At 44.0% G+C, this 13,045-nt stretch overlaps 1 protein-coding gene across 5 annotated transcripts in view; it reads left to right on the plus strand.

Annotated features, from left to right (window-relative positions):
* The window catches only part of FAM168A (family with sequence similarity 168 member A), a 173,223-nt gene that overhangs the window by 103,612 nt on the left and 56,566 nt on the right, over positions 1 to 13,045 (plus strand). The window contains exon 1 of one of the 5 annotated variants that reach the window (XM_053385405.1): positions 241 to 403. The exons of the other annotated variants lie outside the window; for them this stretch is intronic. Within the exon in view, the coding sequence (XP_053241380.1) occupies positions 340 to 403 (64 nt within the window). The 5' untranslated portion in view covers positions 241 to 339. Of the gene's footprint in view, positions 1 to 240; positions 404 to 13,045 lie in introns of those variants that run through there. 5 annotated transcript variants of the gene reach the window in all.

Raw genomic sequence — 13,045 nt, forward strand, 5'->3', positions numbered from 1 at the left:
CCTGGTTGGTCGTTCGGGAGCTTCAAAAGCTTTCTCCAACCCGAACATCACAGCGACTAATACCAAAAGGTATTGGCATACTTAGGGACCTGCAGAGTATTGGCAGTTTGCGTAACAGAACTCAGTAGCACAGCATTTTGGCTAATCTACTTTATTTACATATAATACACTTGGAGCATTCTGCCTTAGCTCCTGCCTCTGTTTCATCAGACAGCAAAGAGAGAAAACAAAGGACAATAGTCCCACTTCACGGAACATAGTAACACAAACATCCTGTCTCCATCACTTCCCACACTGTGGAATGAAAGCATACACCGTCATGTGATAGACAACAATTCCATGACTGCAGACACAGGGAATGAATCTCTAACCTTTGGAGCTGGAGGACACTCTTTCATTGGAGGTATTTAAACAGAAGTTGGATGGCCACCTGTTAGGGATTCTTTGGTTGGGATTCCAATTTGGACTAGATGGCCCTTCCAGCTCTACAGAAGGTTGGGGAAGGCTGCGTGAGTATCTCTTGTAATGCTGAGGGATGAGGCTTTCACTGATAGAGCCAGGATTTTTAAGGAAGCAGTTCTGCTCTTTCCTTGCCACTGGGCTAACATGAACAGCCCAGCAACAACTGCTCACCACACCAAGTTTACTGGGCCTCAGAGATAACAGATTATCCAGAGTCACCTGAAACACCTTCTACAAACTGGGATTTAAACAGAGACCCACTAAAATCACAATCCAGGAAATTAAATTAGGCTGTATTTATACCACACATTTGAAGCAGATTCTCCCCTTCTCAGTAGTCTGGGAACTGTACTTCACTCACAGAGCTACAGTTCCCAGCACCCTTAATAAATTACAGTTCCCAGAATTTTTTGGGGATGGATGGGAATGTGCTTTGAATGTAGGGTGTGAGCACGGCTTTAGGTGTGCAAATTTCTTTGGTTTCCTTTTTCCAACCTGCCTGTTGAGAAAGGGTTTGCCATTGTAAGAATCAGGATTGGGGCGATCAAAGGGATTCCTTCAGGTGAACTGGTGCCGGTGGTGCGAAATCGTGTCCTCTTGACGATGCAACCAGATATTTTAACGACAAGGGGACATGCATGTGGAGATCAGTGCCTTGAGGTCCTCTTAGATAATAAGACAGGCTGAATTAATGGTGGCAGGAGGGCTGACTTTCTAAAGATGAGGTTTCTAAAGATGAGGTGCCTTCCTTTTGCTTTCAAAGATTGTGCTTTATCTCTCCACAACAGTCAAGAGCAGATTGCATGAGGTTTTTTTTAATGTCTTGCTTATAATCTCTCAACGTACATCAAAATGGCTTTTCACCCTCCTGAGTGTTCAGCTTTTGCATTCATATATTAAAGGCTAGGAACACAATATGCTTTCTCCCTCCGCCTCCCCAGCCCGGCTTTGATCTATAACCTTGAAAATGTAGATTGCTTCCATTGATTTTTCTTTGTTTTGTTTTGTGTTTTGTTGTGTGTTATCTGTCGGTGGAGTATATGGTGGCTACGATCTAAAATTTGCTTTTGAAGCTTTAACAGCGTTATGTGAGCATACAGTGTTTTGAGCAGCGAGCAGTGGAGTCAGAATGAATTAAGGTAATTTTGTGCTAAGGCTGTGTTCCCCGCTATGGAAGAAGCAATACAATCTCTGCCTGAAGGAGAGTTAATATTTTTTACATTCCGGCAGAGTGATGCAGTAATGAGCTGGTGAATGAGCAGAGTGAAAGTCATGGAGTCAAAAGAAGACAGCTACAGGCTCATGCTTCCAATGGCTGGTGTAGAAAGGATATAGGAGATAACCAACACCACTCTTCTGTACGTGTATATTATGTATAAGACGTGATATCTGACCCAGAAATCACATCTTTGTATGGCCTGTTGATTAAACCATTTGGCATAATATTTTAGCTTCTTGAGAAAATCTAGTTGATTGTGTTATGGCAGAATGGGAAATGGCTGCATAATCTCTTTTGTGTATATAATTCTCTCTTTCCCTCTTCCTCATTGGTGTGTGTGTGTGTGTTTGTGTGTACACAAAGAAGCATATATTACATGAAGAGGAAGTTTCTGGAAATGAGGCGAATTCATTACCTCTCCACCATATTGCTAGATTTGAAGAGGGAGATTTCCATGCCTAGCAACATGTGACCTGCAAACAGGCAGCCTAACAGCAACTCTGATTAGCGCAGGCTCGTGTGGCTGACTTGCCATTTGTTGAGTTATTCCATTTAACAATATTCATATGCCACTTGATTGTAATTAAACCTCAAAGTGGTTTACAGAAAATAAGGCATTAAGGGCTGGATTCAACTATATAGCTGCACTAGTGGGAGCCTTCACAGTGAGTCTTGCTAGTGCAGTAGGCCTTTCCTTGCTCTTCCCCGTCCCTCGCCGCCCCCCGCCAAGTGGCTATGGAAGGGTCAAGAGAGCTTAGAGGAGGAGAATATTCTAAGTGCAACATTGAATGCCATCCAATAATTATCAATAAAAAACAGGTATTTAAAAAAATCATTCCAGGCTAATTAAAATAAACAGTAACCTATAAAAAAATTAAGGCACACGTAACTTCTATGGATAGCTTTGCCTAGCCCAAAATGTTTTAAGCAGGTGCTGGAAAGAGTCGTCTTCTTAGGCGATCACTCATAGCCAAGTAAGATTGTCTTCCATAAATACAATCTTAACAGTGAGTCCATAAGTGACTGTGGAGGCTAATTCTGAATCCACACGTCCTTCCAGAGTGGGGACATATGTTTCTGGGTGGGAGTTGATCACGGTGAGGGTTTGCCAAGTGTGCCTTCCTCTTAGCACGTTTCTCCCTTGTGACCAGAGTTCGAGTGTCTTCAAAGCCCATGACACCTTTGGTAAAGGCTGTTCTCCACTTGGAGTGTTTGCAGGCCAGTGTTTCCCAGTTGTCGGTGTTTATACTACATTTTTTAGATTTGCCCTGAGAAAGTCTTTAAACCTTTTTTGTTGACCACCAGCATTACGCTTTCCATTTTTAAGTAGGGAATATAGCAGTTGCTTTGGAAGACGAACCAGGCATCCGCATAATATGACCAGTCCAGCAACATTGATGTTGATGAATTCTATTGCTTTGACACTGGTGATCTTTGCTTCTTCCACTAACCTGGCATTAGTTCACCTGTCTTCCCAAGTGATGTGTAAATTTTCTTGGAGACACTGTTGATGGAATCTTTCAGGGAGTTGGAGACGGCATTTATAAGTGCTCCATGTACAAGCATACAGTGAGGTTGGTAGTACAATAGCTTTGTAAACAGGCATTTTGGTTTCCCTGCGAATGTCCCTGTCCTCAAACACTCTTCACTTCAATCGGAAAAAAGCAAAGGCGCCTGCCTGATGTCTTCTATCTGAAATCCTTTTAACTAGATTCAGGGCATGCACACCATATGCAGCTGTTACGTTCCATGGATGGCACGTATACGCAAAAGTGCATATACTCAAACCACTGCCTTGGAACTGTCCCTATGTGCACCATCATGCCTTACCAGATAGCTTGTAGGCTCTCTGCCTTGCTTAAAGGTAAAGGTAAAGGGACCCCTGACCATTAGGTCCAGTCATGGCCAACTCTGGGGTTGCGGCGCTTATCTTGCTTTATTGGCCAAGGGAGCCGGCGTACAGCTTCCGGGTCATGTGGCCAGCATGACTAAGCCACTTCTGGTGAACCAGAGCAGCGCACGGAAACGCCGTTTACCTTCCCGCCGAAGCGGTACCTATTTATCTACTTGCACTTTGACATGCTTTCAAACTGCTAGGTTAGCAGGAGCTGGGACCAAGCAACGGGAGCTCACCCCGTCGCTGAGATTCGAACCACCAACCTTCTGATCGGCAAGCCATAGGTTCAGTGGTTTAGACCACAGCGCCACCCACATCCTTGCTTACTGATATCCAAATTGAATACTTGGAGGGAACGTTCCTCCTGCTATATGTTTCAGGGTAGGACGAAGCAAAAAGTTAATTTAAAATAGTAAGAATTTTTCTTGTTTGTACAGAACATTACTTCCACATACCTCTGTGAAATGCAGGCAGACATGTTGCAGTTAGCAATTCGAATAACACTATAAAAATGTGAAGTATGTTGCAGAAACCTAAATCACTGGAACCTGCATTCTCCTCTCAACTTTTTGGAACACTCAGGATAATTTGTAGCTACTGGGAGTATGTGATATTGGCACAGCTCAGCAGAAGGCTTCTGCTAAATTTTTCCTGGTGTTCCAAACTATCACGAGCAGTAAATTTACTCTTTTGAAAAAAATGAATACCCTTTGCTGCCAAGGAATAACACTTCTTAAAGGTTAAGCCTATCTCCAAAGATATTTAATCTGCTTTGATTTATTCTAGGGCTTCACACCCTTTCCATCTTACAAAATCTGTACTTCAAAATTTTCCAAACAAGAAAAGAACAGAAAAGATTGCAAAATCTTCACAATGAAAATAACTGGGTATAGCATGAGCTGTAAAAATCCTGTCCTTCTGAGGGGATGCCCCGGAAGCTATATGGAAGAACAGTCAGCATTTCACTATTAATCTCTTTAACATTGTCTGTGCCAAAAATACTTCTCTGTGGCTCCTGAGGTACGTGACAGCTATCACCCAGTGACTAATACCCGCTTTATGGGCAACATGCTGGAGAGAGGGATGGCAGTTCAGCTGTAGACACTTCTGAAAGAAATCAATTATCTGAACCCAGTCCCATCTCTCTTTTTGGTGAAAGTTCAGCAATCAGACTGCTGTATCCTGCTGGTTCTTCCCCTCCACCCCTTCCCTCTTTTTGCACAAGGACTGCGGATGTCACAGTACCAAGTTGGGGAAACACTATTTATGACTATTTATTACTTACATGATGCACTGTTCTCCCCTCCTATAACCCCTTAGCGTCTCAACTGTGTTTGAGTGTTAAATACAATCTGTGTTGCTTCACTGAACGCTGTGCAAGATCCTTATAGCATCTACACCTGTCCACTTAACAATAAAACTATCTTCTATTTTTAAACCTCGGCAGCACAACTCCATCTCTTTCATTACTTGAAAGTCCAGTCAAAACTCCAGGCTCCGCTCAGAACTAAAAATAGGTTTATACAGCTAGACCACTGCGGGTCTCCAATCCTTGTTTTGAAGCTCACATGATTGAAAATGCCTGCTGTTGTCATGGCCTCAGGACTGAGATATCGGGCAGCAGTTGAGAAGGGGTTGTCAGACTTGCTCCCCAATCCTTCCCACACAGGACCCTCTGCTTTCGATCTTGTGCCCCATCTGCTAACACCTTAGGAAGTACCGCAGCACTCAGACTCTGAAGGGTGGAACTTTGACTTTTCCAGAAAGCTAGAATGCCTTGGGGTAGTGTTTTTCAACCAGGTCCCCACTAACCACAACCTTCACCCACAAGAAGGAGCCAGTAGCTGGAAAAGAAGGTGCAGGTCCTTTAAGATGGCTGGTTGTAGCACTAAGTGGGGGTTGAATCTCCAGAAGTACCTTAGGGAAGCTTTTAATGTTTAACAGACTACTGTATTTTAATACTTTGTTGGAAGCCGCCCAGTGTGGCTGGGGAGACCCAGCCAGATGGCGGGGTATAAAAAAGATGATATTATTATTATTATTATTATTATTATTATTATTATTATTATTGCTACAGGGTTGCTACCAGTGGCCTTGAACTGGTATAAATAATATCTGGGGCAGCATCTGCAGTGCTGCAGTGGAGACAGGTTGTGTATCCCCAGTAGTGACCAGAGAAGGAATGACCACTAGCAGCAAAACCAGACACCTTCATCTCCCTCACCTGCAATAAAACATGTCTCTCCCTTATCAGTCTCTACATCCACAGCAGGCGCTGTGACAATTCCAAAGGTTTGACATAACCCCAGAAGGTGCACTCCTCCATTGAGACGGATGCCAGCAATTTGCAGTGCTGTCCAGGGTCCTGAACCTGCCTTGCTCCAGATCAGCTCTAGCTATAACCCCCTTGCCTCGCATCTTCTTGGAACCACCACATCCTGGAACAACAGATTCTCTGATGGATCAGGACACCGACCACAAACTAAGACATTCCTTTTCCATGAAGTACCGATATCTAGATATGTAGTTGGTTTGCTTTGGTATCCCCTGATTGTTTAAAAGATGAATAGTCTTGCCCACCAGAACTAGAAAGCTTGGGGTTTTTTAAGTATAGCAGCTGTATTTTGCAGGTGATCTAAAAACAATAAAATGATACAAATAGTGATCTGACTACCCATGGCAGAAAGACAACCACATATATTGGTGGCCGTGTGTTTCACCAAGACTGACTCCACTTAATTTATTCCGCTTCTCTTTAAACCTTCATTTTACACATTTTAGCAACTGACAGCACAATCTTAACCATGTCTACTCAGACGCAAGTCCTATTGAATTTAATGCAGCTTACTCTCAGGTAAGAATTGCAGCCTAAGCCCTTCAAACTTTGGTTCTGCACACTAAAACAGAAAGGTTTTGTCCCCCCCCCCAAAAAAAATTCAGCCCTCCTTTCACCATCTCAGGCATGGCTTTAGTCTCTGGGTAGTCTAGCTAGCTGGATTAGATACCTTTAAACAGTTTTTCCAACTCGCAGATTCTTGCATATCCCAATGTGAAATTCAACTGCTGCCTGGTACCTATGCCAATATAAACAATCTTTCCAGAGATTTCTCAAGTGTCCATCTACTCCCTCCATCTAGAGATTCAGCAAATACGGTTCATGTTCATAGCCTGATTTATGGGCAGTGCAATCCCTAGGAGTTGATTGGAGCTACTTGCCGCAGTAAATTAGATGTTGAGCCCTTCAGGGCAAGGTCTTGGCCTCTCACGCTTTTGTAGAGTGCCCAGTGCACTTTGCTGATCTGGAAAATGGCTATTAATTAAGCATGCATAACACTGCAGCTACAAGGACTGCTGTCAACCATTTCTTTGTGGGTCAAGGACTCATTTCTCTTGGTTGGAAGTAGGTGTGCATGCAAATATAGTCTTCCCCACGTCTTTCACTTCTTCTTAAAGACTTTTTGGAGTAATAGGAGTTGGAGATTTCTGCTATTTCAGACTATAAATTATGACAGCCTGGTGAAAAAGTCAAAGTTGGCTTTAGCATGAGGAATTTTTTGGACACCCTCTAGGGACACAAAACCGACATTAGCTCCTTTCCCTGAGGTTTATAGAGGAGAACTTCCCAGTGGGTTGCATTCCTTGTTAATTAGTGGATGAAGATGTGCCATTTGAATGTTCTATCTCTGACCCCACCGTCCATGTTCTAATCTTACAGATGTGCTTGAATTTACAAGGGCTTGCATAGAACTTGCCAGTGGATTGTATCCATTGGCCTAGAGCTGTTAGTCTTCTACTCTGCCCCTCTTGGCAACCTCTGAGATTCAGCTCTGGAGGCAGCCGCTTAGTTCACCTCATGCTGAGACTATCTTCCGGTAAAGGGTTAAGTACAGGTTCTGGTTTGTACTTTGGGATAAATTATATGCTATCAGGGGTAGGCCCGGTAGGACCGGATGCGGCCCAATGGCCTTCTCAATCTGGACTGCGGACGGTCCGGGAAGCAGCGGGTTTTTACATGAGTAGAATGTGTCCTTTTATTTAAAATGCATCTCTGGGTTATTTGTGGGGCCTGCCTGGTGTTTTGACATGAGTAGAATATGTGCTTTTATTTAAAATGCATCTCTGGGTTATTTGTGGGGCATAGGAATTTGTTCGTCCCCCCCCCCCCCAATATAGTCTGGCCCACCACATGAGGGACGGTGGACCGGCCCACGGCTGAAAAAGGTTGCTGACCCCTGTGCTATACAGTACTTGACATGCCTTGCACCTGATATTTCATCAGTATTGAAGTTGTGTCATGTTTGCCCAGTGTTTAGATAAGATGCTGGCAAATCAGTTGTGAATCTTGGGCTGCTGTGGCTCTTTTGTATGGGAGCTATTTTTATCATATACAGTGGTACCTTGGGTTACAGACGCTTCAGGTTACAGACTCCGCTAACCCAGAAATAGTACCTCGGGTTAAGAACTTTGCTTCAGGATGAGAACAGAAATCGTGTGGCAGCAGCAGGCCCCATTAGCTAAAGTGGTGTTTCAGGTTAAGAACAGTTTCAGGTTAAGAACGGACCTCCAGAACGAATTAAGTTCTTAGCCCGAGGTACCACTGTAATGGTAGAGGTTGGGGCTCCAAGGGTCATTTAGTCAAAATCCCTGCAATGCAGGAATCACAGCTAAAGAATCCCTGACAGATGGCCATCCCACCTCTGCTTAAAAACCTCCAAGGAAGGAGAGTCCACCACCTTCCAAGGGAGTCCGTTCCACTGTGGAACAGCTCTTAACATCAGAAAGTTCTTCCTGATGTTCATTCAGCATCTCCTTTCTTTCCATTTGAATCCTTTGATTCGGGTCTTGCTATCTGAAGCAGCAGAAAACCAGCTTGCGCCACCTTCCATTTCGCAGCCCTGGGTATGGCCTTGCTGAAGGTACGCACTTTAAAGTCAGGTTGATTTCCGTGGTGCAGACTGGATATGTGGTGAATTTTTTTGTCATTGGAATCAATGGGACAAATGCTTAACTTTGACTGGATCACGTCACGTATATTTTTCTCCAAGACATGACTGGCTCTTCATGCAATGCTGGGACACAGCTGCAGAATTCACCATCATAAGAAAATCAGTAACAAAGCCTGTCTTGGTTTGTGTGGGTTAGAATGTTATTTAACTATCCAAGCTCCTCTTGCACTCTATTTTTTCTTCTTTAAGTACTCTTCCTCTTCTATGCCTCACTGGTCTTTAAGGAAAGAATATGTCTGTAGTGCTCAAGCTTTCTAACAAAGCAATTTCGCTCTTAAATAGAGACGTTAGGTTTCTCAGACCATCCTAATAGGTTGGATAAGAGGTTTCATACCGCCTTGCTTAGACGGATGAAATAAGGCTTAACCAAATCAGCATTGAGCAAACAATATATGCTTCGTTCATCAACATAATGAATCCTTCAAATGTGTGCATGCCTTAGACGCAGAGGCCCTTTCCTTCATAGCAGTGTATTTACTTTGCTTCCAAACAGCTTTCAGGATAAGCCCTGGATTTGCTGTGTTTCTTTTTCACACTCGCTTTGAAACGCCATGACCAAGACAAAGCCAATGATTTTATCCTGTTTTTAAAAGCAAAGTTGGCTTTTATTTCACTGAATGTCACCTCCTGCACAAACTGTAAGTGTTAGGGGGGAAATGATTTGAAAGCTACCACTCCATGTATGCCTCAAGTCCAGGCCACTAAGACGAGAGACCAGCCAAGGATGGAGAAAAGTCTTGAACCTATAGTAGCAAAATTTCTAATTAATTCTGAGTGGAGAGCTTTGAATCTTCCATGAACAATTTTTTTGTAAAAAAAATATCTAGATGCCTGGTGAGGCAGGACTTCCCTTTTCAGAGGTTGGGCTGATTAATCCTTGGCATGACTTGTTTGTTTCTATAAAAAGGTAAAGGGTAAAGGGACCCCTGACCATTAGGTCCAGTCGTGGCCAACTCTGGGGTTGCGGCGCTCATCTTGCTTTATTGGCCGAGGGAGCCGGCGTACAGCTTCTGGGTCATGTGGCCAGCATGACTAAGCCGCTTCTGGCGAACCAGAGCAGCGCACGGAAACGCCGTTTACCTTTCCGGCGGAGCGGTACCTATTTATCTACTTGCGCTTTGACGTGCTTTCGAACTGCTAGGTTGGCAGGAGCAGGGACCGAGCAACGGGAGCTCACCCTGTCACGGGGATTCGAACCTCCCACCTTCTGATCAGCAAGTCCTAGGTTCTGTGGTTTAACCCACAGCGCCACCTGCGTCCCGTTCGTTTCTATATTTCATAATTATTGCAATGCTTATCCTGAGATAAGACAGTTGGGCTAACAGACCTATAATTCCCTGGTTCATGTTAGATGACTCTTTGAAAGTGTCTGATAAATTGGTTACCTTTCAATCCTCTAGCAAGGAGCCAGCTTGAGTGACAACACGCTTATTCCATATTACTTCTACTTTTTGTTTGAAACATCAGCTGTGTTTTATTGTTGATATGACACCTTGCAGCATGGGACCTTTTGAGTTTCCTGTTTAAATTTCCATGCAAATGCCCCATCAGGCTGGGCCATGTCAATTTGGGTACATTTTACAGTTCATAGAAAACTTGATGCTCATGTGTTCCTACATGAAATAGTAGGTTGTACACCTTTGCAAGATTGACAGCATTAGCATTATTTGGTGCTTATTTTCATTAAATGCCTTTCTATAGAACAGTCCTTTATGGAAGATTACTTGGCTTTTATTTATTTAAGAGTCTTAAATAAAAGCCAGGTTCTGGAGATGTCTGCACCAGTGTTAGTTGGCTTGTTCTATCCCAGTCAATGAGCAACTGTTTGTTTTCTATTATTCCATTTATATCCTGCCTTTCTTCCATCATGAAACTCAAAGCAGCAAAATCCACTGTCAGATTTAGTTAAACCCCATGTCCCATTTACAGTGGTACCTCGGGTTACATACGCTTTAGGTTACAGACTCCACCAACCCAGAAATAGTACCTCGGGTTAAGAACTTTGCTTCAGGATAAGAACAGAAATCGTGCTCCGGCGACGCGGTGGCAGCGGGAGACCCCATTAGCTAAAGTGGTGCTTCAGGTTAAGAACAGTTTCAGGTTAAGAACGGACCACCGGAACGAATTAAGTACTTAACCTGAGGTACCACTGTAACTGCAGAATTCGCCTTGAAGGATTTCAGGTTAAAAATCTGAAATAGAGGCCACGATCCAGGAGATTTAAGCTGCACATTCAACCAACGTGTTCCAGTTCTCAGCTGCAGAAAGGGAAAGAGCCCCTGAATGTGCCACGTTCTGGTCAACTGCGGTTGGCAATCCATGTGCTCGTGATCAGAAAGACACAGGGTCAAGTGTCCACTCCCCTGCTCATCCCGCTGTGAATGTTGAGCTGAATTACTGCTGCATACAAGAAACTCTGCCGCACGCAAGACATTATACAAATAATAAGCTATTACATTACTGTTTATCTGGAGAAGCATCAGTCAATTATTTTATGCCCAGTGCTCATGAATGCATGGCCACTAACCCAGTGTCGACATTTGCACAATCTGAAAAGCTTCCATTGCAAGTAGAGCTGGCCGACCCCTTCGTAATTACTCGTGCTAAGTGATGCAACATCAAATATGAACCAGGAGATTATAACCCTGTGACTCTGTCATTTTCTTGAGCTGCAGAAAACTGCTGCAGACACGATCTTCTGCTTACTGTTGCAGCTCAGCTCCCAGCGATTATTAATACTGTTAATTAGAGAAGGAACCCCACATCTGCTCAGTGCTAGGGCTAAATTCAAAACGGAGACAAAGAAAATGATGTCCAGCTCCGCTTTGGTTGGCTCACTAAGCAATGGGCTTATCGTAGGGTGTTCCCCAACACCATGTTTCCTAAGATATCATGACAGCACCTTTCCTCAAATTCTTTTCATCCAAGTCACCACATTGGCCAATATTGACAGGTATTTCTGCTGTATTGCATGGAAGGTCAGAAACTTGGCCCAAAGATGGAAGCAAGAAGAGATTCCGATGAAAGAAGAGTGGCAGATGAAGTTAATGGACTATGCCAAGCTGGCAAAATTAACCTGGAAAATTCAGAACCAGCAGGACCAGACCTTTCCAAAAGACTGGAGCAAATTTTTGTTTGTATTTGAAAGACAATTGTCAACAATTAACATCGTTAGTGGGGTTCCAAGAAGTTTTGTAAGGTTAAATGTATCATTTACTATTAAGTATTATTTGTAATTGATTATCTAAGAATAAGATTTAAGGGTAATAATAATATTAACAAAATGCAATATCAAAGTGTAAACAAGAAAACCATTAGTTGAGGAAGAGGGAAGTCTCAGGCCGAGATGGCCAATTGGTTTTTATATATTACCGTATATTTCGCTTTATAGGACGCACCAGACCACAAGACACACCTAGTTTTTAGAAGGGGAAATCAAGAAAAAAAAATATTATTCCCCTGCCCAGCCCCAAAGAGCAGCCGGGCTTCTTTAGCCCCGCACAGCCTCCATCCCGCTCGCTGTCTTGGCTTCTGCCATAGCCATGCGCAGCCCCTCCGGCAGGGAGAGACTGCCCGTGGCTATGGCTTCTTTAGCTCCGCGCAGCCTCTCCCGGCTGGAGAGGCTGCGCAAGGCTAAAGAGGAAGCCAAGGCAGCGAGCGGGATGGATCGCGCTCACTGCCTTGGCTACTTTAGCCTTGCGCAGCCTCTCCCGGCTGAAGCTTGTGTGCGGCTCTTGGGGGCTTTTCCTGCCTGCCTCCCCCCTGCATTCGCTCCATAGGACGCACAGACTTTTCCCCTTAGTTTTTAAGAGGGAAAAAGTGCGTCCTATGAAGTGAAAAATACGGTATATGCAAGATGGATGCTATGTTAAAAAATATTTGTAAAACTTAATAAAAATTATTATTAAAAAAAAGAAAGAAACTGTTTTCATTTTAACCATTCCATCAGCCCTGGGCTCTTCCCAGTGGAAAGTTATAGTTAGGAATTGGAACAAAAAAATTTTTTCCTGGTACTTCCGGTCAGCGCCAGCGCTTAATGGCGGATTTCTCCCGGAGCTCCGGGAGAGATCTGCTTCGTGGGTTCGGGTCCAGCAGCCACGGCGGAGCGGGGACCCTCAAAAATCACAGGCGCGTAGCCTGTGAACTGGAGACTCGGCGGGCACCTTTGCGCCCCCCCGACGTTGTGAAATAGCCTTTTTAAAGGCTACGGAACAGCGGAGGGTGTGTGGAGCGGTGCTGAGAGTCGCTTTCACCCAGCCTGCGAAGTGAAGCCGCGTCGCCATTAGCGGAGAGCGCTGATTTCTTCCGGTGAATTTGGACTAAAAAGAACAACTTTCCGTGAGTAGGATTGAACTTTAAAATATAATTGGACGTTAAATTTAAGGAAATTGGGCACCGAGACGGACAAGCACTAAAAAGGAAGTCTGCTTTCCGTTCTGTAGCAAGATCAAAGCGAAAGGC

This window comes from Podarcis raffonei, chromosome 4 (genome assembly GCF_027172205.1).
Source record: "Podarcis raffonei isolate rPodRaf1 chromosome 4, rPodRaf1.pri, whole genome shotgun sequence".
NCBI classification, from domain to species: Eukaryota; Metazoa; Chordata; class Lepidosauria; order Squamata; family Lacertidae; genus Podarcis; species Podarcis raffonei.